The sequence below is a fragment of the Oxyura jamaicensis genome, chromosome 1 (genome assembly GCF_011077185.1).
Source record: "Oxyura jamaicensis isolate SHBP4307 breed ruddy duck chromosome 1, BPBGC_Ojam_1.0, whole genome shotgun sequence".
Taxonomy (NCBI): Eukaryota; Metazoa; Chordata; class Aves; order Anseriformes; family Anatidae; genus Oxyura; species Oxyura jamaicensis.
Window position 1 is genome coordinate 94,868,988 of NC_048893.1, and position 26,214 is coordinate 94,895,201.

General features: G+C 41.2%; 1 protein-coding gene across 10 annotated transcripts in view; it reads right to left on the bottom strand.

The window, feature by feature from the left end:
• The window catches only part of POU2F1 (POU class 2 homeobox 1), a 117,132-nt gene continuing 90,918 nt past the window's right edge, over positions 1–26,214 (bottom strand). For all 10 annotated transcript variants that reach the window (XM_035315255.1, XM_035315254.1, XM_035315249.1 and 7 more), the window contains 8 exons: positions 25,751–25,924; positions 21,890–22,031; positions 19,547–19,692; positions 18,524–18,703; positions 15,805–15,910; positions 14,624–14,969; positions 13,685–13,773; positions 1–12,657 (listed from right to left, as the gene is read on the bottom strand). In XM_035315255.1, coding sequence (XP_035171146.1) covers positions 12,347–12,657; positions 13,685–13,773; positions 14,624–14,969; positions 15,805–15,910; positions 18,524–18,703; positions 19,547–19,692; positions 21,890–22,031; positions 25,751–25,924 — 1,494 coding nt within the window. In that variant the 3' untranslated portion in view covers positions 1–12,346. The remainder of the gene's footprint in view (positions 12,658–13,684; positions 13,774–14,623; positions 14,970–15,804; positions 15,911–18,523; positions 18,704–19,546; positions 19,693–21,889; positions 22,032–25,750; positions 25,925–26,214) is intronic.

Sequence of the window (26,214 nt, forward strand, 5' to 3'; positions counted from 1 at the left end):
TTAAAACACTTGGAAAATGGTTTAATGATGTTTACAACAGAAATGAACTGTACAATTACAGTAAGTTTAATATATATAAAAAATTACAGCAGACAAATGCATCTACACAAAATCTACCTTTTCATTCTGATTTACTGTAATCTACACAATCTCTCAACGCCTACAGCTACCTGCAGGCAACCACCGGGAAAATAATAATAATAATAATAATAATAAAGGACATCTTTAAAGAGACAGCATTTCACCTTCCTCCTCACCCCTAGTGTGATCAGCAAGGTTTTGAAATGTGCGGGACTCTCACATTTCAGTCTCAAGAAAAGCTTGGGTTGCGTTTGGGTACGGGTGCTCCCACATGGCCCTCAATTTCAAGTGTTCTGCTGACCTGAAGGTACAAACGCAGTACAAGAGGAAGGGCAAGAGAAAAAACTCCAAGCCAGAGTAAGCAGGCGGTTGCAGAGTAGTTACACAAGTAAGACTGAAAAGGTCTCAGTTCGAAAAGAAGCGACAAGGGACTGCCCAGACGCCACAGTCATTCTCAAATCATCTCTCTGAAAACTACTGCCAGGTTTAGAGGAGAGGGCTCGTTCTTCGACTCCCGATTCGACTTCCCGAGAGGGTTAGTTTTTAAACTAACGCGTTAAATATTTTTTTAAAAAACAAAATTTAAGCTATTTGCTTTTTGGCCCATCCCTTAAAAACACTGAAGAACCCTTTGCTCTGAGAAAGAACCTCAGGTCCATGGGAAAATAATTAACAGAATATGCTGTCTCTTTAAAAAGAAAGAAAGAATCCCAGTTGGGAGCGGCCGTCAGTGAAAATGCAATCCGAATTGGCGGTCTGGTGGAAATTCTTCATGGAATATTATGTACAGTTTAAAAACCCTTAGTTTTTTCTTTTATTATTTATGAACACCTAGGCAGTGAAAACTGTTATGTTAATACATACATAGACACACCCAAAACATACAAAAATACTATTATTTCAAACTACTAAGAATAGGACAAGTTCAGTTATCTCCATGCTATGACTTTAAGAGCATTACACTGAAACAAACAAGAATTTAAACGACAATTTTTTAATATCCCAGAAATATACCAAAATATACATCTAAGCTTTGGAATTACTGAGGTTAGACTAATGCAAGTGCTGGGTAATCGTACTTAATACACAAGTCTAAGGTTCTGCAGGAAAGAAATTATCTTTGGTATCTGCATCAGGCTAATAATATTAACATTTGGATTTTGCTTTGGGATAGAGCTTGTATGACCCTAGAACCAAACACCCCCCAATCAACTGAGATTAAAAAGATCCATGTAAAAAGTTCCTCCATTTGCAACCCCCCCCAAAAAGTTAAAAAGTCACAGGCATCTACCTAGCATAAAAGGTTGAGAAATACAATGCATAGTTGCACAGTGGTGCTGCAAAAATAAAAGAAATCTAGAAAAAAGGAGCTAGAGGAGAAAACGAAAAGCTTCTTCTTCTTCTTTCAGGGATTTCTCACAACAGGACAGCCTCTTCCAAGCAGTGACGGGGGGAGGGGGGAAGCTCAGAAGTGCACCTCAGCGTGTATTAATCAACGTCACCCAGCCCCCAGAGGGTTAAAGCACCCAGCAGAGCAGCCAATCCTGCACCCAAGCCTTCAGCTCCTCAACCCACCTGCGAAGCCCCCTCCCAGCGAGGCCTCGGGAGGTGCCCCCCAGCGACCGGCCTCGCAGGTGGGCTTGGTGCTGAAGACGCCCTTTGTCTTTGGTTTGTTTGTTTGTTTTGAGTTTATACAATCATTAGGAAATCTTTGGTTTTGGCTGGAAATTTTAAAAGAACAAAACAAAACAAAGAAACCGCCCCCTCCCGACTTATAGCAGCCACCGTGACCTGACAAAGCTTCTCTCTCCCAGGGGGCAGGGGAACTACATTCAAATAAAGATGGAACGGGTTCAGGAGGCAGCTTCTGGCCAGGCTGGGCAGCGGGGAAGGGATACAGGATTGTCAAATAATAAAGAAGAAAATTAAATATTTGGAGACTTTTCTTGGGTTCGGGGTTTTTTTGGTCGTGTCGGAAAGCGAGTAGCGTGTCTGCAGCGGGGGGCTGGGGGGCCGCCCGCAGGGTGGGGAAGGGCGGCGCGGCCCTGTCCCGCGGGCTGGGGAGGGGGGTGGATATTCACAGACTGATCAAGAGGACCCCTTGTAACCAAAGGAAATAAGATACGATTGCAATTTGCCCTCACTTTGCAGTAGCTTTTAAGCAGCGACATTCAGAGGCGTAAGGGGGTCGCTCCCCGGGCTGCAGGTCACGGGGTGCTATAGGCCAGAGTTCAGTGTTCGTCAGAGGAGGGCGGGCAGACTTGGCAACTCTGTAGGGTTTGGAGAAAGTTAAAGCAAGTTACTCGGTTACGAGTTAGAAATGAGGTATACGACAGCTCCTGTACCTGTGGCGGATAAACACCCCACACCTACTCACACCTAGCCTTAGACACTACCACAGAGGAAGGAAATGGAACAACGGCGCTGGCGGGGACGAAGAAGCTACCACGTGGGTGCTCCCCACGGCCACTGGCACACGAGGCGGGGGCCAGCGCGGCCCCAGCCCCTTTCAAAGCCCCCGTGGGCAGCTCTGCAGCCATCCCTTCCTTCCCTTCCCTGTTTTGAAGGAAGGCCCGGTCCAGCTCCCCGTGAATTCACGGGAAGCGGAGCCCAACGCCGCCTCTTCCTTGCAGCGTTGCTCCCTTGGACTCGCTTGGTGCAGGCAGCACCAGGATCACTGAGGCCGACACGTGGAGAGTGAATGGGGGAAGAACTCAAGGTTTTGTCTCAACTGCCTTGTTCTCAGGACACTGTCATTGGTGCTCTCATCCTTGATTATTTCTCAAGGGGACTGTGGGATCACCACCGCTTGCCCCTTGGCACACGCAGTTTCCAACGTCTTCGGATTCCTACTGCTCGATAATTTTAGATTTCTATAGCACCACAACATGCCAGCTTCATCCGCACTCAACGTTATCACATTCAGAGAATAGGGCTTAAGTAGCTGCTGCTACGAAATTCAGCAAAGGCAATATGAATCCTGAAGTGGGGCCTACCACAGATGAGAGAATTTTGGGAGGAAAGGGGAAGCTACCTTGATAAGTCAAGTATTTCATGATTTTATGTAAAGGTCTGCAGGAAGATACCCACCAGCAGACTGGAACAGTTTTAAGACAGATCAGCATATTTTGGTCTGAGCTACTTGACAATGTCCTGTTTGGTAGAGAGATAAGATAAGGCAGAGGGGGGATGTTCCAGTTCTGGGGCTGAGCCCCCAGAACGCCAAAGGGTCTCATCTTCCCTCGCCTCCCACAAGCTGTTTCATTTCCTTCCTCAGATTTGTTTTCCTTAAAGCACACCTTGTTTTCCACTTCTTTTGTTCCAAGTGCTCTTTTCTTTGAGAAGTCATTTCTTCAATATCTCTATTACCTATCTATAAATCTAACTAGCTCTTTGAAAAGTCACACAATATTAATACCACTTTTACATAATGTCAGAACAACAATTCTATTAGTAAAGCTTTCAGTGAAGTTCTGCAACCCGATTGGTGTCCGGAGGAAGAGTAGCTGGACAATCCGCCTCTCCCCCTTCCTCCCTCCCTTTCTTCACAAGAGCTCACCAAGTTCACTGATAAAACAACTCAGCCCAATAGCACGATACATGAACATGTACAAGGCTACTTTGGGGAGCAAAGAAAGGAGTCTTCGAGGCCCTCCCCGTTAAGGGGAGGACCCTTTGCAAAAGCTGTTGAACAGACTCTGACCTCGGACTACACTGCTTCCACACACGAAGGAAAGAAACAGTTTTCCCTGACTGTATCCCAACATCAGCCTAAGACCTGCAGCACTGGGCAAGCCCCACACGCAGTTTGTCTTCACAGAGCCAAAGCAACTCTATGCAGAAAAGGTGGGAGTACCCACAAGAGATGAGGTCCTTACAGAAAGGGACACTGACCCAAAGCTCAAAAAACGAAACAAAACAAAACAAAACAACAAACCACCCAGCTTTTCCTCTTACCCGCTCTGAAAACAGCAGAGCTGACAACGTTATCAGTGCCTTTGGTTCCCTACGAGGCCACTGGGAATTCTCCCGCCCCAGCGGAGTCGAGCGCCTCTCTGCATCGCCACACAGGGGCACGCACGCTGGCACACACACGCTCTTGCACACACACACGCACAGACACGCACCCTCCTCTCTGCCGTGCCATAAGCCTTGAAGGGAAACGAGAAGGGAGCCTTGGAGTCCGGGCGGTGGGGCCACAAAGCCCTGCCGAGGCAGCATCACTCGCTCTTCCGCTGCTCCCACCGCAGCACCAAGACACGCCGGGAGAACGACCCACTCCCTCTCCAAACAACCCTCAGAGCTCCTCTCCCACAACAGTCTCACAGTATTTCAACCCGTTCAGGCACGCCAGCCAGGTGTCAGGAGTAGGTTAGCTTTCACTTCTCAGTTTGGTTTTTCTTTCATAGTTTTTGGTCTAGACAGGATTAGCATTGCTATTAGAAAAGGAAGTGTTTAAAAAGTTTTCCACCTATTCTCAAGCACTACAAGCCCTACATTCAGTAACAAGACACGGGGGATAAAAGGAACCTGTTTCACTTTTGCTCTCCCAGATAGATTCAGATGCGACAACCATTCTTCGCCCTCCCTGGAGTTAAACACAATGGACCCAAATTCAGCTCTGGTGCAACTCAACTAACTGAAACGGATTTACACCTGGGTCGGGTCTAACCCAGTACAGCCATCTTCTTTCCCCCGAGCCTCCCGAACACACATTGCCTAATCTTCAGATCCCAGCGAAGGGTAAGGGAAGGCCAAGAGGGAGGGAAGTGTGCGCACACTCGAAAGGACCCTGAACAGCAACCCAACCAGTAACCTGCATGCCACCACGTGCCGTGCTGCAGATTAGACCACAGATAAACCAACCAAACAACAATCCCAAACCCAGGAGCGACAAAATGTTTCCTTTGGCAAGACAGATACAAGGAAAAAAATTCATGAGCAAACATTTTCCTTCTAACACAGTCAACCCCCCGCTCTGCCCCGACATCCACCCGCACCCACCCGACCCTATAAAGTTGTAACCTATAAACAGGATCTCAAATACATACAGCATAATCATGTTTATCAATCATAATAAACATCAGTTCAACTAAACTCTACAGCTAAAATTATCTCCACTATTTATAAAGTTTGCTTTTCTCTTCTGATTTTTCAGTTTAAAACCAGTTCTGCGACAATGCTAAGCTATGCTGAGGTATTTTATGAAGGTGCCAGAAGCCAGCTGCTACCCACGCGTATTGTTCTCAGAGCTGTATGGTGCTACCTTCCACAGAGGACAGACGGGGGAGGAACGAGGAGGGAAGGGGGGGACGGGAGGGGGCCCAGATTTTTCCAACGCAGGACGGTTCTTAGCAGCGCAGACCGAACGGAAAGCAGCCCCAGAGGTTGCTCCGTTTCTGGGAATTTGGTATTAAAAGAAGTACCTGATACGTCCTGACCATATGTCTACTCCACTAAAAGGTGTCTCTTCCCTTCTGCTACGGTAAAACTATTTCTAAGTCCAGTGCAATCGTCCTAACACGCTGCTAACAGTATCCCAGGGGGCAACAGCTGTGAGCAGATACCCGCTCAGAGCCTGCTAGGAGAAGCGGGACAGCGAAGGCTTGATGAAGATACGTATGCCGAAAGAAGACCAAGCACTGTCCCATGCAGTAGTTTGTCTGCAAAGATATGTAAGTACAGGAATCTCCTCTTTTCGTCGTTCCAAACGCACTGGAAGGACTTTTGCTGGCACGCAGGGAGCCCCGTACTGCTTGGAACGTGTAGCGGAAGATAGGAGCATTTTAAGGAACTGCAAGCCACGAGTCCACTACCAGCTCTGCGTCGCTTTACAGAGCATATGATTCTGCAGTCCCTTGACATCTCTGCAAAATCTCCACTCTCATAAAAAACAAAACCCAGAGGCATGGGCTGCAGCACCCTTTATGACAAAGTCCCTGTCAAAAATCTGTTCTAGCGGTCTCCCTGCTGGAGAGAGAAAAGTTCACGAGCAGCAACAGGAGTTGGAATGAACGACTGAAAAGAGCAGGACCTCTGCAACTATCTATCTTGAATCCTGTATTGCTATAGTATTTTGGAAAGGGAGGGAGGAGTAAGAAGAGGTATTGTTACAAAAATACAAAATATTCTGAGTTGGCCATGTGAGGATTGGCAACCATAAGTCCAGTGGGGAGCAGCAGGTTAGCTTGCTCCTTTGGTAACACTTCACCCTAGCCAATATTCAGATCTGAATCCAACAGGTGTACCCATGCCCTGTGGATAAACATCATGTAACCGTTTCAGGCAGGATAAGAACAGTGACCTTTTATACAGCTAACCTGGCAAGACATTGACCTACGTTTTAAACTTCTGGTTTAAAACCAAGTATTGTTGAACATTTGGGCCAGACAGACCATTTTGTCTGGCCCAAGACAACCTAATGGCCACGAGAAGCTGCTCGTCTCTCTAAGAATATCATAAAGTAAAATTTTATCTAAGGTATCAATTGGTATTTAAGGTAAATCAGATGCTTTGGTTGAGTATCTATGGTATGCTTGCAACTGCAACAGATACTGTGCTCCATTTATACCAAAGAAAGAGAGAACTTCTGTGTAAAGAAAGCTTCTCCATAGGAACATGCACAGAGTTAAGGAATTAACACTGCTGTCTCCTTCAGTAACAGCTGGAGAAATGTGTGATGAGCCAAAGCGTACTGCAAGGCTTACAGAGGTGACATTAGAACAAACTAAAACATCAGGATGTAGTTGTAAGAGAAGTTAAAAAAGCATAAAATCTTTAAAATAAATTGTTGCAATGGATGCACATGGAGAATTTTCTCCAATGTGTTTCAGTAACAGCCATTCTCTTACTGCCCCCTGAGCATAAGTGTTTATTTTTTTTGCTTTTTTGCTTCTGTTTGTTTTTAAAGAAATTGATTTTCCTAAAAGATTTTTAGAAGATCAGATGTATTCATTTTTTTGTCTACATCTACTGCTCACTACGGAATTAAAATTAAATTAAGGAGTAAAACAAAGGCAAGTGATTGCTCTTGACCAAATGAAAAGCTATCACACTATGCAAGAACACATGCTGTTGTGTGTTAAGACCAGCAGATAGCTACGTTGCTCAGCGTTGGCATCCTCCTTATTAACCCTAAAAGGTGCAACAAATCACAAACCGTAGCTGCAAACACTTCAGGATCTACATTGTTTTTGCTGAAAATCCTTGTCAGCCTGTTCATTTCAAGATAAAATGCAAACTTGAAGCTGCTGATGTTCTAAAAGGTCCATAATGCAAGCCATCAGAATGTCTTCCTCCTAATGTTCTGGCATTTTAGTTTTCCCTTGCACGGCAAACCACAGTAGCACTCAGACAACCGCTGAGCAATAGCACAGCAGCAGCAGCACACTCCTACATGGAGATCCAACTAACTCTCAAGTATGTTCTCCTTGAAGGTTCATCAGAGCACAGATTTCTCATTCTTGGCAAAATTACTTTTTTCAATCCAATTTAACTTGTATTTTTGACAACTATTTACTGAAGCAGAGGATCTGAAGAAGTCGTGCTGCAACAATGAGTCATCACAAGTTACCCAAAGAAATGCTAAACAGCGAGTTGAAGTGACACGAGCCAACTGGCTGGACAAAATAAAAATCTCTTAAAAAGCAGGTGCTTCTGCATGTAACAAGCATGCTATCCTCCCAGCAATTTTTTGGAGTGCATGCACATAAACACCACTTCAAAGCTACATGGTAAAATTAAAATCTACCCAGACAAATACATATTAATAGCTCAGAAACAAAAGAAATCCTCTTAAGGAGATTTAGACAATTATGACTCTTGTAAGCAGCAGTATCTCTGCGTACTTTTAATGATCTGTTCACCAATCATTCTACAGAGACTACAGAGGGCAGCTTCTGAGGAGTTCAACTGTGCTGAAGACAAACTGGAATAAATTTTCCTAACAGAAAAAAGTTCATCACCAGCCCACAACACCTCACCCCAAAGCCGTTGCCTTTTTTTTCTTCTAGACCTCCAGGGTATTTGTGGCTCTGTAAATCTCTCGCTTTTTGAGCTAGCTGTCCTTGGCTATAAATGAGAGTTTTTCACCCTCTCTTCCTGCATGTATCCTTTGGCATTGCAAATATGAAAAATAACTCTCCCACCTGTAAACACAGACACATGGAGCTCAGAAAGAGAGATGCTACTAGCCTTTTCTAACACTCCGAAATTTCTTCTGATCCTGGCTGACAAGTCAATACAGGAGCAAAGGTACCTGCATGCAGCTAAAAAACTGCCCTAGAAACTAACGTTCTCAGAGAAAATCTTCCCCTAGCAAAGGTAAGAATTTAAGACTGTGACCACGTAATAGAAAACCACTTCTGTTCAATATACGAACCCACTGATACTGGGATCAGAGACGTGACTTTGCCTCATTGGAGCAAAAAAACGATTCTGTTTGCAAAATGTATGCCCTGTGCCTATCAGCCGCTTTGCAACAATACAAGTCCTGGACTCATTCCCGAACTGTCTGCTGGGACAATAATTCTCCATTTTAAACACTGGTAAACTCAGACAAAGATCCTATTTACTAGGTCTGTACACAACTGTCACAATCTCTTTTCAGATGCATCAATTTCTGCTGTTAGCATGATTATAATTTTAAAAAGAAGCTTTAATTCTAGTACTTGATCTCATTCGTGTTCCTTTCACGCTCTGAAGTTGCGTATGCGTTCTGCCCTTACCAGAGACGTACACCTGATTTCTGTCTTTCACACAAAGACTGGAGGTTGCCAGCACCCGTGAGACAAAACACTGCTAGGGATGAGAAGTGGGCTCCAGGATCAAAAGTCAGTCACTGGGATGTTTTAGGAACATGTACCAGAGCACACTGGGGTTTAACCAAAGCACGCAGGTGACTGATGCCAGGGGATATGTGCTGTTTGGGTAGTACGCCAGCTTCCGCGAGCAAAATCAAGCCCTTTCTGGATATGTGGCTATTCTGAGTTTCCAGTTTCTCTCAGAAAAAGACTTGCTAAGAAATTCCCTGGAATCTGGGCCCCAGAGAGGGTGACGGGGTGGAGAGGAGGAGGGCAAGGGGGTATATTAAGGTGCTCACACCAAAGCCATGTGACCAATGCAAAGGTAGTCAGGAAAAAAAAGCAGATTTTTATAATAAATAATCCATCCAAGCTGCATTAGTGTTCCAGATATGTACTCAACAAGACCCTCTCCCAACCACAAACCAGCAAGAATGGGACATGAAAACTCATTCAGACAGCTAATGGCACAGTCTCTCTGAACTGTGGAGAGAGGATTTTATGCTGATTAAGGCCCACCCTTCTTTGAGTTTCCTAGATATATGCAAGGGCCATGCCCCCACCCTGCCACAAAATCACTAGGGAATAGAAGATACATCGGAGAAAAGACCGACAGTATCTCTCTTTAACAAAAAAATCTTCCTGATAAATCCTATTTTTGCACAGGTGTGAAAGTAAGTGGGAACTTTCAGACTCAGGAATGAACGTCTATAGCTGCAGTCTTCCCCATCCTCTTACTTCACTAAACTCAAGCCCCATGGGACTTGCATTCCTTTGGTAGAAACTAGCCCACGCTACGGCCTCCAGACCAATATATTGGGTACCAGCATCTCCTCTTCCACTTCTTCCCTACCTCCCTGAAGTTCACCCAGCTATACCTTTTTCTGCTCTGAAGCTATTACTGTGGGAAATTTACATTTATGCAGTATTATTCATAGCCCTAAAAGTCTTCTGTGCAGCCTGAAGTCATAAAGACATCAGACACATCAAAAATATTTAGATTTATCCATACTGGTGGGATGAGGGTGGGACCTGTTGGATTAACAAACCCCTGACATTGCCATTCTATTTACACATCAAACAAATGAAAACAAATTAAAATCAAGTTAAGAGTCTGCCCCAAGGATAATACAAATTACCAACCAAAAAAAAAAAAAAAAAGATTAAAAACAAGCAGCAACTTTTATATAAAATTAATAAAAACAAAAGACAAATGAAAAAGAAATTGTCAGTAGCATCTATCGCCTCTCTGCATCTGAACTGCACTTATACAAACTAGTCCATTAGTACAGCAGCTTGCTAGAAATTGACTTTGGTTCAAGCTTAGTTTTAAAAAAATAAAACATAAAAAAATCAAAAACACATTAGAAACGGTGGACGGACATTTGTTAGTTTCCCTGCTTGCAGTTCACTAGTTCTGAAGTTTTTGGGGATAATTGGTTTAAATATTCAGTAAAACAGGAAGGTGGAGATTTAGAGATGAACAGCAAAACCACGGCGGTGGGGGGAGAGATAAGGGATTCTGCCACTTGAGTGCAAACACAAATCCCACAATGCTCAGGTCACAAACCAAAGCATATGTAGAGTTTAAAGTTGCTGCCTTCTGGATCTTGGACGAGAAACTCCAGGATCCCCCTGAATCATCAACAAAATGAACGTAGCTGCATTAGCTCATCATTTTTGAACACTCTGGTGACAACAGAAAAGCAGGTGGGAGGAAGGGACTCTTCTAATAACCTTGCTAGCTAAAAGAAATTTAGTTTTATACACATGGCAGAAACCTTTAAATCCATCAGGAATGGAAAGTTCAAAGTGAACTGCATTGCAGTGATCCAGTCTTCTCTTTTAAAATTATTTGGTTTTGGTTAAGATACTAGATTGTATATTTAAGAATATACAGATCTAACTTCTGTACAGTTCATTATTCTTCCTCATCCATGTAGATACTCTTTGCTACACGGAGCAGAATCAACCTCGAAAAGATAGTTATGGTGGCAGGTAAGTCCTGACGCTCCGGTCAGAGATGCTTATTGCCGTGTTGATGTAGCTCGCAGCATCACAGCTCAGAGACTCCACGAGATCACCAAGGTTATGTGCAAAGCCCCAGAGGCAACTCTACTGTGTTGGCATCAAGGATGGCAGCTTCTGTTCTGACGGTTTCTGCTGCTGTGTTTTGCAGGCAGAAGCACTTTTTACTAGAAATTTCTCCTAAATGCAACACTCAAAACATTAGAAGTAAATGGAGATGAATACTGCTATTTTTAGCAAGAGTCTGACATTTTGAAATCCTGCACCGATTCATCTGTCAGAAATCTAGGACTGTAAATGCTGCTTTATATACTGCCAATTAGCTTGAGTAACTCAACATTTTTAAATGTGTGTTCTTAACAGCAAAATCAGTTCAACAGAACAAAAGAGCCATCAGTATGCCACACAATCTAGACTCTGGAGGTCAAATCCCACTCTCTGAAGGAAAGAGGAAACATGCACACGAAGCTAAGAGCAAAATTTGGCCATTTCGTCTAAGTAATTGAGAGAAGGAGAACTGCAGTTCAGAACTAATTCCTACCTCTGCTTAAAAGCATAGACCAGCCTGGAAGTTTGCACACCATGATCTCTACAGCTACGCTGAGCTGCCTGCACAAGTGATGGAAATTAACTCTTCTGACCCCTTTAAGTAGCCATCAGACAAATTCAAGGATGAGGAAACCGTTCAGAACATTCCCAGAAGATTAGGACAAAGTCTATTTGTGCTCCATTCTTCTTCTCCACCCTCCCGCCCTCCCCCCCAGTGTGGGAGCTCACTGAAAATAATCCAGGAGCAGAAGACAAACGCGTCCAAACTATATATATAAAAATAATAATAATAATAATAATCATAATAATAATAGAGATACACCAGTAATACAGGCCTGCCTAAATTGTACCAGTTAAGAAAGGAACCCCCAACACGATTGATACGATTATAAACACCTTGTATGACATAATGGCCTGTACAACAGACCAATAAAATGATAATTAAAAAAGAAAGATATTTAGACCAAAAAGAAACAAGGAATCCCCTTCCTATGCTTGAGTTGATAACCCACCTTAACTTGTCATTGTGACTGCTGGAAATGATAAGTAGTCCTTTCACTTTTTTTGTGTTTTTTTTTTTTTTTTCATTTTTTTGTGTTTTTTTGTTTTTTGTTTTTTGTTTTTTTTACATTTTTGGTTAGAAAGTTCTCCGATCCATGAAGCGATCCTGAAAAGACAGTGTTTATTATAAAATTAGGCAAATGTCTGTCCCAGCTTTAAATCCTTCCTGTTTTGCTTTTGTTTTTTTTTTATCTTTTTCCTTCTCTCCCTTGTCCCCAGCAACACGGCGAGAGGATGCCCATCACATTTTTCAGTTTATAAACCCCGCTGGCAGCCAATCCCACCGCACAGTGAAGCAGGCTGCTGGCAGCACAGGTCAGCCCGGCTCACTGTGCCTTGGAGGCAGTAGTGGTGGTGGACGTGGCCCCACTCGCAGAGGCCACCGTGAGGAGAGAGTTCTGGATGGACTCGGCTGAGGTGGAGGTGGCGTGAAGGCTGGCGACTGGTCCAGAGGCCCCTGCGGAGGCTGCAGCTGCAGAGACCAAGCTAACCGGGTTGCTGGTGAGCAGAGAAAGGTTCTGAGGGTTCAGGAACAGGGGGGCAGTTACGATGTTAGGAGTACCTCCAGCATTGGCAAACACCAAGTTTCCAGTTGCATCCAGTGACGTTATTGGAAGAGAGCCACCAGATGCAAGAGCTAAAAAAAGGGGAACATTAAGCAGGGAGGAGATAACATTAGTAGTAAGCAATAATGCAAAATGTGCCTAAAAGCAACAGGTCTCTGCATTTGCTTTCTCTGATGGGAGTGCTCTCTACCACTAATGACAGTCATCACAGGTACCTGATTTTTTTAAACAAACAAACAAACAACTTTTTATGAAGAGGGGATGAGACCTTGCAGATACTAAGATGCTTCTGTCATCTGCTCTTAATTCCATCATGTTTTTCTTCAGTTCTTTAAGCAGAACACTGGTCTATGTTTTTTTGCCAACAAAAACCTGTACGCTCAGGTAACCTGTATTGGAAAGGGTTGAGATGTGTGTTCACATGAAATGACAGGTATCAAAAGACGAATGCAAGGTCACATAACCTTGAGCATAACTTTTTAAATGCTGACATATGCTGTACCCATGGTTACAACTCACTCTCACAAGGCTACAGGGTTCACTGCCTTACATTATGATCTAGATTTAAGTGCGACACTTTATGAAATGTTTTTTTTTTTTTTCTTGTACCCTTCAAATAAGATTTGTTAAGCTAGTTTATAAGATATTTGAATACGTGAGGTTAGCTAGCTGTTTAGGTGCTTGCACCATCTAGTTTTTACAGATGACAAACTATGAACTAAGAACAACTCTTGTTAAAGTCAGTGGAAACTTTAGGCTGCATGGCACTTCTGAAACAAATCTTTACTCTTCTGAATATGCATTTATGGATTTAAAGTTCTACGTAAGGACTTTAGGGAAGTAGGATTTTTTTTCCCCATTTGTTTGTTTAAAAGAAATATGGGGACAAGCATTCAGGATCAAGTGTTGCTCAGAACTGCCCTCCTACAGACCTCAAAACAGCATGACTCTGCTCAAGTTTACATTAGAAGAGCTGTAAAACACAAATCTCTAACCTGCTGGAAACGTGTGTCTTTATGCCTATGCGGGGAGGATAACAAAATAAATTTCAGATCACAAGTTGTATGATGAAGACGCATTAAAAAGAATACTACTGACCTTGAATAGTTGCCAGTGTACTGTTGCTCATCAGGGCTGGGCTGAGAGCACCACCTAATGTCCCTGGATTGAGACTGAGTAAGGCACCTCTGCAGGAAGCAAGATCATGGAGGAAGAAACAAAGACAAGGTGTTACTTTTAAGAAAAAGTGGCCATTGTTAAGAAGTACACCATCAAGTTAAAAAAAAAGGGGGGGGGGGGGGGGGCCGCAAAGATTAAGGCCTAATTCCAGTCTTTATTTTAGTTCTTCCTTGATGACGTCTTGAGTAGTTGTGGCCTTCCACCTGTGTGGTTAGCAATATGCCTGAAGTACGGGCACTGGAACTACATGAGTGGTATTGATTGTAGCTGTAAAATATTATTGCAAGGTATTTGGGGGATACTGCAACTTGTTAGAGAGCTATCATCACCCCCCAGATTCAGATAAAAATGACGTCAGTCAAGATGAAATGAAGAAACAAAGAGTCATCTTTCACAGCAACACTTTTTAAAACTAAAACTTCACCGATACATCTTATATATTTTTTACAGCTTCTTGATCACGATGGAGAAATGAATACAGAGGTGAGAAGCGGATCTAGGCTAGCTCTCCACTATAGATGATTCTATGATTCATCGCTAAGTTGCAGCTCTTTAGTCAAGAGCTTTGCTGCAACATTACTGCAACACAGCTTTTACATCTGTAAAATGAAAACAGTATTTGTGTACATTGACAGGAATGGCAAAGTCTACTATCTATAAGTAAACCTTCAGAATTTCAGGTAGAAAACACTAGAACTGCCAAATGAGCTACCAGAAAACAGCAATACATAAAAGCCCATGCAAATTATTCCAAGAATTCTCCTTGCCTCTCCTGTCACTTAACTTGCTTAAAGTGTGAAAAATTGTGAAAAAAAAAATTGCTTAAAGTGTGAAAAAATGTGAAAAATTCATCCTTACCCAGCTGCAAACTGTGAGGATGCCATCAAGCCTGGGTTTAGTCCTGCTGCAGCAGCCATAGCAGCGAGACTTGCATTTGCAGGCAACTGTGCAGCTCCTTGTAACGCGGCTGCTGCCGCTGTTTGCAACCCTGATGCCGTTACCATCACCTGGCTGGTCCCAAGAGGGGAGGACAAGGGAGCGGAGGTTGTCTGTGTTGTGCTGGTCTCACTGGCACTGGATGCCTCTGAAGTGGAGGCTGAGGCAGAAGGGGAAGGACTCATGGAGGGTGATGTCACTGCTGAAGAAGCTGGAGGTGCTGTTGAAATCACTGTTGCTGTGTTGTTGGAGTTGGTTTCTGTTGTGCCTAGAAGATTGAGTCTGGTTAGATCAGTACAAAAACCAGATATAACTGAGTTGAAACCACTACCCACTTGAACCTGTACGTCCAACTGAAAAGGAGACAAATGCACATTTCTGTAGGGCCAAGAAGCACCCTGAGTCCAAATGAGAAGGACTGCTGAGCTTGGCTCTCATGACCATGAAATGACACTTCAAGAGGAGGCTGAGGAGCTCTAGAAGCTAGCAATGGAAGGTTACATCTTTCACTTTGCTATCACCTTTGATTTTATCCCCAGGAAAGTCAACCAAATGGTCACAAAGACTGAGGTTTCATAGTGGAGTAACAAGGAGCAATGACAAGAATGTCCTGGGATACTCAAGTGACCAGTACTGAGATAAAGAAAGACTTTCTGAAGAACATTAAGGGGAAAATGGCAGAGGTTAATGTGGGGACAAGGGAAATTGGCCCAGGAGTCTTTTTTTAGAATTGAGAGAAGAGGAACACTTGGAACCAACATACAAAAGCCAAATGTACAGTATCTCAAAGATTCTTTATCTGTTATAAAAACATTTTTCTTTCCTGTTTTCCAATTGCAGCAAAGCAGATTATGAGCATCTGAGACATCTTCACATTATGCACAGCAATAAAGCAAAATCAAAAACCTATTTTATATGAAACTTGGGCAATAGAACCCAGAGAGTTGTAAACTTCTCCTGAATAACAAACTATAAGAAAGGACATTATAAATCCAACAAAATCTTTACCTTCATAAAATCTCAATTACTTCTTTGACATAGTAATTTATTTGACAACTAAGAACAAGTGAATTGTGAAGAAACGGTCATGGCATGCACCTTACCTGTGACTGACAGACTAGTTACAGCAGGACTGGTCAGAGGGAGCACAGGATTGACAGTCAGGGTAGTAGCTGCACTGCTAGTCACAAGGCTTGGCGTGGTTGCCACCTGGAGGTCAAAAAAGAATACAACTGCTAAACTGTTACGGAAAAAGACAAAAGCAGTTAGTTAGCTACTAGACCCGGATTTCTTTCTTCTCATCCTCAGCTGAGGAAATTACCACGGAAAATACTGCATATACACTAACTTTTTTGTAAATCCATTCATTTAGTATTCAGTGGGCCAGCCATAGTACCTTCTCTAATTACCGGCAACATCTTTATTCCTAATCGTTCAGCATTTGAAGGCAGGTACATCCATTATACCCATACTGCTTCAGGACTGACTGTAAGTTGGGCCTCCACCTATCCCTCCCCCCAGTGACAGAATCTTGCTTTAACAAAGTCACTCTTCCAGAAAGATTTACAAAACATATTATTTATTTATGGTGTTTTCTTGTTTAAGTATATTTTCAGCTCCAAATCTCTTTCTCTGATAGAAAGATTTAAACATCACAGCATTACCAAAGGTATTTAGAGTAATGTGTTTACATGGAAAAACTGTAACATTTCCCTTTTACTCAACCAAACTATGAGCTCTACCTTGGTAAGTTTCCTTGTGTGTGAGGAATGATCTATAGATTTTAAAAAATTCAAATGTCATTAGCTTATTTTACTTGTGGATAGCTTAGAACAAGCAAGCTACAAATAAACAAGATAATGCGGAGAAAAACATCCTAAGATTCAAGGCTGGAGGAACTAGCTGATAAGCAAAAATTAAATATAAGGAGAAAAAAGGACTTTTTATGGACAAAAATGGTGTCCAACAGTAATACTTGAAGGCTGTTAAACATTAATGAGAGAAACGAATACTTTAAAATTTCCCAAGAGAACATAGCAAAAATACAGGCTAAAACCTTCCTCCTTTCCCATCTCTTACCTAAGTTTATTATCAGAGAAATCTCCCTCATGCTGAATATACTCTTATAGGAAGTCAAATGTTTTACACATTTTAAACAAGGCTGGGGCAACTGGGACAGGTCTAAGAGCTTTCTGTTCATCTCAAATAGTCCATGAAATAAAGAAGCACTAGATATATGGTATACTTCCCACTAACGCAGCCTACACATCACATCTGTCATCTGTCCACCAAACAGTTAAGGCCAAGGTCACAATCAATATTTCAGGGCAGTAAATGACCTAAAATTAATACAGCTAACCCTTGTGGTTACAATGACTGACTTAAGCCAATACAGAAGGAGGTTGCCATCTAAAGGGGCATTCACCTCCAATCCTGTCTCAGAGCTCTAGCACTCGTGCAGTCAGGGTGCAAGTTAAATTGGTTATCCAGACATACTGCTGAAAATTAATCATTGTTCTTCACATGGGTAACTTGCACTCAAGCTGGTAAACTGAGCCCAATCATCCTATAGACACATAGTCTCCAGACCTGACACAAGGAATCAGCAGAGCATATATATAGTCAGTGAAGGCTGGGGGTGGCAGGGCTAGAATGTCCATTTGAGTGGTAGCACAATCTTAAAGGAAGCTCACAATGAGTGAAAATGCTTAGGGATACATCACTGAAATAATTGACACTGTGGTTAACATTTCAACTTCTCATATACAACAGCAGTTTATAGTAAAAGAGGAATGAAGCTTTCTTAAGTTGCAGTCCAAGTACACTTGCATGGTTACTAAAATACACTATCACAATTCTCACTTTGGTAGCAAGGCATGTGTAACCTTCCTTTCCAATTTCGGGGGAAAAAAAAAGTACTACGTACAGTCAACACATCCCTTCCCCTCAAACAAAAAGTTGCATGCACACATCCTGAGACAAGGATGAGGGGAAAGAATGACACATCACCAAAATTAATGATTTAATGAAGTACTGGAAGATATTAGCTACTACAATGATGAAGGTGGAATAAATACTACAAAAGGACAGCTACAGGCTACATCAATTCCACCACAGTCCTATTAGCATAGCTACTATGAAATCTAACAGCTACTGTTTCAATTTATGAAAACAGACCTCCATGGACATTGGTAGCAAAGGAGCTGAAGGAACCTTGATGCAAGTGTTTTGTTACTCTTATTTTCATGAAGTTTGTGTTTACCTGAGGCAAATACAAGTTTGGGAAATTAATTACATGAGCATTAGCTATTTTTTTCCTTTGTTCCATGCCCTTTTTTTAGACGTAAACCATCCCTGACCAAAAGTGATAACAACAGTAACACTGGACTTGTGTGACTAAAGTCTCCAAAAGATATGTTTTACTGATGCTCATCACTGCAGACAAAGTAAGACAGGAGGGGTAGAACTGTTGAGCAATTTTTATTACTATTATTTTATTTTAAAAGGTTTGGTCAAGAGAGAAAATCCAGAAATAAACCAGAGTTACTACCTGGCAAATTTACAAAGCAATAACCCAACTGCAAATTTGCTAGCCAGAATACTTAGTCATGAGATGACTAAATAAAATACTTGAACTGAAGACTGCTTTGTAAGCATTCCCTCTCTTTTGTAGTATGCAAGGATATTTAAAATGCCAGTAAAATATAGACTTGTGAGAACATGTTCGCTTTACAAGGAAGGTATAGTACGTGCAACTTCCACAGTGAGCACAGTAGAACTATCTCTTCCAGTGATCTTTGTCAACAGATTCTTGAGTCTTACCAGTGAGGTTGGGCAAGGGAAAATTGCTTTGATGGGCGAGCTGCTGGTTCCACCACTGCTGGGTGGGTTGATCCTTTTCTCCTTCTGGCGCCGGTTACAGAACCAAACGCGGATCACCTCCTTCTCCATGTTTAGCTGGTCAGCTATCATGGTGATCTCCTCCGAGGTAGGCTTTTGGTTCTGAGAAAAGGAAACAAGTACTTGAAAAGCTGTGAAATTACCTTCTGAAGTTTTACATTATAGCTTTTCCTTCACTATGCAGAAATGTGGATGGGCCACCTATACCCAGAATCTGTGGTACACTCTCTAGAGAGAGACCATAATAGATACTTCTGCCCTACATTTTCCAAGTTGCAGGAAAATTTCTACCAATGGTAAGCTGTGTTACTCATGGATGGATGATGAAAACTAAACCAATATGCTTCTTTTTGAGAGAAGGGGTCTGACTTGTGAATAAATCCTTCAAGGAATTCTAGATATTGATAAGAAAATCTTTCTTTTAGCATCTCCTAAAATGTAATAGAAAAGATTAACTACAGCACTTGCCAAACAAACCACAAGTTGTCTCAACTTATAATAGAAGATAGATTGAATGGGCTACCTACAGAGGCTATCTGCACATACAGCTCCACAAAGTGCCTAACAAAAGTAATATAATGGCAGCTAAGAACTTCATATTATGTGTGTTTAGACTGTCACACCATTCATCCAACCTCAGGAAAGGTAATCCTTTTTTCTTCTTTTGGATGTGCATAGTAACAGGCTTTGAGCTATTGACCAGTATTCACTTGGTCAACAAACTGCAAGAACCAATGAGGTTTTGGTGGGGTGGCTGTATGGTTGTTTGTTTGTTTGTTTTAATTAAAATAAAACAGGCACTGATTGTGTGCTCCTTGGACCAGTCTTTGTATTCAACTTCTTTCTACAAGCATTTTCCTAAATGGTATAGTAATAGCAGATGCAACATTAAACAAAATTTCTTCATTGCTGTATAGGCTGAGTTGAACAAAAGTGATCACTGACCTCCAGGAAACTCTTCTCTAAGGCCACACGTATGTTGGTCTCTATGCTGGTGCGTTTCTTCCTCCTACGGTTCAAGCCTTCGCCCCCCAGCCCTGGAGAATTCAGGGCACTTGGGCTGGAGAGTGTTGAATCAGATGAGAGGTTTTCTGAAAAAAGTAAAGTTAACACAAATGAGGAGATTTTATTTGAATACACTGCAATCTCATGCAAGTGTTCCTCGACTGTGAAAAGCATGCTATAACCCACTCTGTATCTACTCTGGATATATAGAGATTTCTGAAGATCACGTGTATTAATTACTGCACTTCAAAATTACAACATATACTTGAAACTTATAAGCTACAAGTAAGTCCAGAGGGTGCTATCTTTGCTTCTGTATTCTACCACAGTACCCCTTTTATTATATCTATACAAAGTTTCCTTCTCCCTTATCTCATTCCAACCCACACTCACTCACTGCAATCACAGTTTAAAGAAAAATGCAGTAGCTGATATCCAGAAGCCACAGCTACAAGCCACAGACTGAAAAAAAACCTGAGCAGCCTGAAATTTCTCTTACCTACTCTGCAATACAGGAGAGGAAGAAGAAAGCTCACAGCCAGCTTCACAGTGTTCAACCTCTTTTCTCTGGAGATCCTAGCAGATGCTCTGTGCTATGCAGCTCTGCTAGATAGCCTACCCAGCCAGCAGCTCCCCCTCTCCTTAGCTTCAGAAGGTCTCTATCTGTCAACCCCTGATCCTGTCTTTCTGGCTCCACAGAATACTGAAGAGAGGACACACTTTAATCCACTCTGGATACCAAAGTGCAAAATAACCGATAGCAAGGTTCCAAAAGGAAATTTAATCAAAATGACTAATTATGGCTGCATAACATTGCAGACCCCTCTCTGCACAGTGGTTTGTGCCTGATAAGTATATGCCAAAGTTCACAGTGCCTTAGACCAATCTGCTGGGCTCAAAAGGGCAAGTACATTCACCACATTATTTTCTAGATTACTTTTTTTTTTTTTTAGTAATAGCACCCATAAATCTGCTGGAACTCTTCTCCCTCGTGAAAATCCCACAGAACAAGCTGAGTTCTATAACAGTAAATTCTCCAACACTCTGATATAACATAATGGAAAGCATCATTGGTATGCTTCTGCTGCCTGCTTTTACGTAAAAGTAGTTGAATGGCCTTTATGGTCACCTGAATCTTTCTTCCAAAGATTTTCAAGAAACTGAATGAGAGCCAAGGACAATGGTTCCTAACTTCCAGGCTGTGAAGGACCCCAACATTGTTTACAGTCCTTAACTTCACTTTACATATCCAAGTATTTCTTCAGGTTAGAAGGAAAAGCAAAGTATGACACTCATTGCAGCACCAGACTTGCTCAGTGTTGCTGGAAGGTTTAGGGTCCACTGTTCTGTTGACTGCAAAGATCTTTCTACGTTTTCTATCATAGATCCCAGATTACCTAAGGGTAGCCCCTGTCAGCACCACAGACATGACAATTCCTTCTTTCAATGTAGGACTAATTTTAAACATTGCATCCAATTAATTTCAAAAATTCAGGAAATACTGTAGGCTTCGGCATTAAGCCCTCTTCATTTTGATAAAAATAGGAGGGCACACACTGTCTCTGCCATCTGTTTAGCAGATCTATCAGCAATTTTATACTATCTACAGTTGTATACTTCGAAGAAAGAAACGGCTGACAGTACTCTTAAACATTTTCTATCCTAACACCTAGCACCACCATCCAAGCTCCTTTTGCTGGCACAAAAGAAAAAAAAAAAAAAAAAAAAACTCTACAACACTGTCATGATGAATAATTTTTCTCCCAGGAAAAAAAATAATTCTGGAAGGCAAAAAACCCTAAGCTGTAAAGAACTCTTCCTATGGGGAGAAAGAGAGCTTTTATAAGGACCCTTGGAGAAAGATGAAAAGAATGCACACAGGGGACGTGGGAGGAGATGAATGCAATAAGCTCTGCTTACTGAAACAACAAACCATGCAACTCTCTCTATTACACATCTGAAAAAGAAAGCTAGAAGAGGATTAGAAGTTATATGCATTAACATACACGAAGGAGGAAAACCATGACACACATTATACCTCACCCCATGCAATTATTCAGCTGACTGCAGAACACAATTCTAGAAGTTCACAGTGGAACTCTTTCAGATGTATATGGGCACATAAATAGGGAAATGTGGACACTTATTTCTATACCCTTTTTTGTCCCATGGACAGTTACAAAGATTGGTGGCTTCATAAAACCGTAAGGGCACCAATGAAGCAGTTTTTCAAAATCCTACTCATTTTGGTAGGCTGGTGAAGAAATACACAGACTCATTCACCTGCATCATTGAGCCACTTTTCCAGAAGCGGCTTTAACTTGCACATGTTCTTAAAGCTGAGGTTCAAGGCTTCAAAGCGAGAGATGGTAGTTTGGCTGAAGTCATTTCCATAGAGTTTGCCCATAGCGAGCCCAACATCACCCTGGACAAAGAAAGAGAAAAAAGGGATTCACTAACACAGGTACTTCCAAAGCAAGGAATCCTGCCACACCCTTGTGATCTTAGTAACTCCACTGCTGGGTGGGATTCAGTTTCACAGAAACTTGCTTAGCACTAACAAGATCCATGCTAAAGCAAATAATGATAAAGAAATGTCATCTTTTCAAACTACAGGCAGTTTAACCATGTAACTCTTTGCAGAAATTCCCTCATGCTCTGTCTTTTTAGCATTATCACTAAGCAGAACATTCCACTGAATATTAACTTGTAATTTTTCTCTTGGTTCTTTAAAAAAAATGAAAGGCCAAATGCTCTTTGGGAGCAGATTTAAGTATACATATTTCTACATATTTCACACTGAAGAGGAAAGTTCAAGTAAGAAATGCAGCGAATTCATGTCCTTGAATTAGTAGGAAAACACTCTTGAAGAGATGAATGAGGTTTGTCTACAAACTTACATCCCATTTAAATAAATGCAAAAATACTCTTATCTGAACTTTTAGTATCTTCTGTGATGTTCAAATCAAACTTTTCCCCACAGATATGCATTTCAAAGCAGACAAGAAGTTGAGCCATATCAAATAATGATTAACTGTAGTCTTCACTACCATTACCCATCTGCTAAAAGCTATCCACAATAGCTTTTATGCTATACAGACTGATTATCACATCTTTACATTTGTTATTTCTTTTCAAAATTCAGTTTTAGCTAGCTTTCAGACATTCAGCTCATACCTAATATACTTCTATGTAGTTTACACTTGGATAGTCTAATTTAAAAAAAAAAAATCCATTCTTGATCCTGGCCACTAAAAACACCATAATGTTCTCTGGTTTTGTTTTAAAGCATGCAGGTCCTGCCCTTTCTGAAAACTTAGTAATTTTTTGCTATATGTTCTACATTAAATTAATTTAGATCTTTAAACACAAGGAGCAATGAAAGGTCTAGAAGGAAAGACTGAAGAGCTTGAGTATAGTTAGTGGAGCTTAATTGCAATTGAGTTAGTTGGATGGTGCATAAAGCTTGCTTTCTTTCCTTTAGGTCAGATCCACAACCACCGCTTGACACAAGTATACTAACAGCATGCAGAGTGGCCACATCCAAGCAAGGAAGAACACCTTTGCTAAGCCTAGTAAATTGTGCAGGTTGCATAAAGAAAAATTCCTTCCTAGAAGGGGACCAGAACAATTGGTTTGTAAGCCCTTCAAACAGAAGAGGAAATGTGTGGAAACACATTCGTACCTCTACCCATATCCCAGGATTCTGCACATTTCAAACCTCATAAATCATTCCAAGAGAAGTAAGCAACATGGATGCTCTAGTGAGTTTATGAAGAAGAAAACCTGGCTATGTAAACCATTTTAGAGATAAGTTGATTTATATCTTGGCAGGAAAGACTTATGAAATTTACTCCAGTCTCCTGACCAAATTTAATTCTGGTATTTATGTTGTTCTTACTAACATTTGCCATCTGATTTAAAATGAATAGTTAACCATTTCTTTGTCAATAGTTTTCGATGCCGAAAAGTGGCAGCATTTCAGCTGTAGGCAAAGCAATTTATATATTAGGATGATAATTTTGTATTTTGGGATGGGCCACTGAAAGGATGGGTGGAACAGAGGATGAAGGTACCTTACAGATGTCTGATCTACTTAATAGACTGAATGACACTCTGGTAATGAAATAAAACTGATCATAAGGTGCATCATTCTTGTATATTTTGCTCTGCTAGGAAGCTTGGATGGACTAGCAGAGGCAATATCTTGTAGAGAGCAACAATAACATTGTCTAAAACGTACATTCACATAGCTTCAATCTGTCTTGACCAATCAGTCACATATATGCAACAACACTAAGATGCAATGTGTTCATTGTATCTCTGTATGTGAAACTTAAGAGACATTTTTAAGGAAAACAGCTAAACAAAAGGATTTAAATACATCTGCTCTGGAGAATTTGGGGGGCAGGAAGAAAAGACACTGCTCAAAATCAAAACCTTTTATATTGCTCTATGCAGATATAGTAAACTAAGTGATTAGTTTGCAATGCAAACTTAAATCTTTGAAAGGCAGGGGTGGGGTGAGTTTGAAAAAGCTTACAGTACTAATGGGAAAAAAAAAAAGTATTATCCTCTGAAAGGCAATCTATTTATCCAGATATAAGAAACCAAAGAAATAGGGATTTCTAATTATCTAACTATGCAATTAAATAGAAGTTATTAGAGTTGCCTAATTATATAGGTACATACTCAATGCAGGATAGGAATGATTGAATGCCATTTGATCCGTTTCTCTAGGTTTACCTTTTTTAAGCTCAAAAAAAAAAAAAAAAACTAAAATGCAAGACTGAGCAGTTATGTTCATTTTTCCTGACCATGAAAACTCACAACAGGGTCAATAAGGAAGGGTTAACCCATAGCTTAAAAACTCAAGTTGAGGCTTTTAAATTGCCTCACAGTAGGGCAGATTAAAAGTAGTAACTAAACATCTATGTGAATCTCCTCAATCAGGCTATAAGGAAGCTTTTATATTTTATACTCTCTTCTCCTTTATTCCGGTTGTCATGTGTGTCCATCACTGCTCTATTTCTGTACCTCCCTCTAGTGGAAAGAAGGAAGTGAAGAAGGCACACATGCCAACAAAACACACCTAATTTTACTAGCAACATTCTGTTCTTCAGTTGTAATTAAGATGCTGCCAGGAACTTTCATTATGAACCCTGACTTTTCAAACATTTAGAACTTTACCAGGAAAATAAATCTGACTTCAGCACAAACTTTCGACTAGAGTAGGTTTACTTATTCCAGGGGTGGACAAATCACATATACTGGGTTGACTGATGAGCTCAGGCTTTTAAATACCTACTTTGATTTTTGTTTGGTATTTCTTCTGGCAAAACAAGCCTGTGCTTCACATAGGCTCCTGCCAAAAGGAATTGTTTACCTGGACAGATTATTTTGTAGGAAAACATTTAATTTTTATATTAATAAGAAAGGACTCTTGTATGCAAGCAGCATTTCCCTTCAACAGAATTACAGAACACACAACTGCACATTGTACTTTTAATTGTACTCCTCATTCAACCATTTTCAATATGTTCAAATTAGTTTTCTTCATCTCTATGGGTATTTCTGAGCTTTTAAATAAAACAAAACAAACCACAGCTCCAGTTCACCTCTGTAAGCAGTAAACTTCAAAGGTAACAGCCCTTTCAGGTTTTGTTTAGGAACCTTAGCAAAAGCATTAAATACAGAAATCATTGATGTTTAATAGCAAAATACGCTTGAGAGATAAAACCCTTTGACATCCAAAGCAAATTGACAGTTATACTTTTTAAACACACAGAGCAGTTAATTGTGCGGTATGATTTTCTGGAACTTTGTACTTCTGAAGGCAGCTTTAAAGTGCTTTGTCCCATTCATTTTAAATCCTATAGAATGAATAGAGCACATGCAATGACATCTGGAGCTGGTAAATGCATGGACCTGCTGGGAAAACAGCTATGCTTTAAAACCAACAGGGATGTAAGATAGATGTATGGCTTTTTCAGCTATTTCTTAGAAAACCCCTACATAAAGGCCAGAGCATAACCCTATTTAAGAAGGTACTCCTAGGAAAAGGTAGAATTGTAGTCTCCCTCCAGACTTGAAAGATGAGACCTCAGATTCCACACTGGCAGGCACTAGGGTACGCAGTCTCACCTGAGTGAATCCAAGTTTGATCCGTCTTTGTTTGAAAGTCTTGGCAAACTGCTCAAGCTCCTCAAGGTCACTGGGCTCCTCCAAGCTGGGAGTGTCAATTCGCTTTGGTGTTGACTGGCTCTGTGGAAGTGGCTGAATGGGGGTCGCTGCTATTGTGCGTGTTGGGGTTGCTGGCTATTAAGAGAGAGAGCAAGGAAAAGATGAAAATCAGACTTAAAAGAATAATCAGGAAAAATTAGATTTAGAAAAGGTACGTAAGTTTTCTATGAGAAGTATCAATGAATTTGACATTTCCAGCAATCTGAAAGTTCTTCCAATTTATTTACATTCCTCTCAAGAACAAGCAGTCACAATCCAGAAAACTGTATTAGTATGACAGTCTTTTAAAGGCTCTGTCAGAACCAATTAAAGAAAGGTAAGAGATGTTCAGTGCAGAAGGTAACCAACAACTTTCACTTGCTACA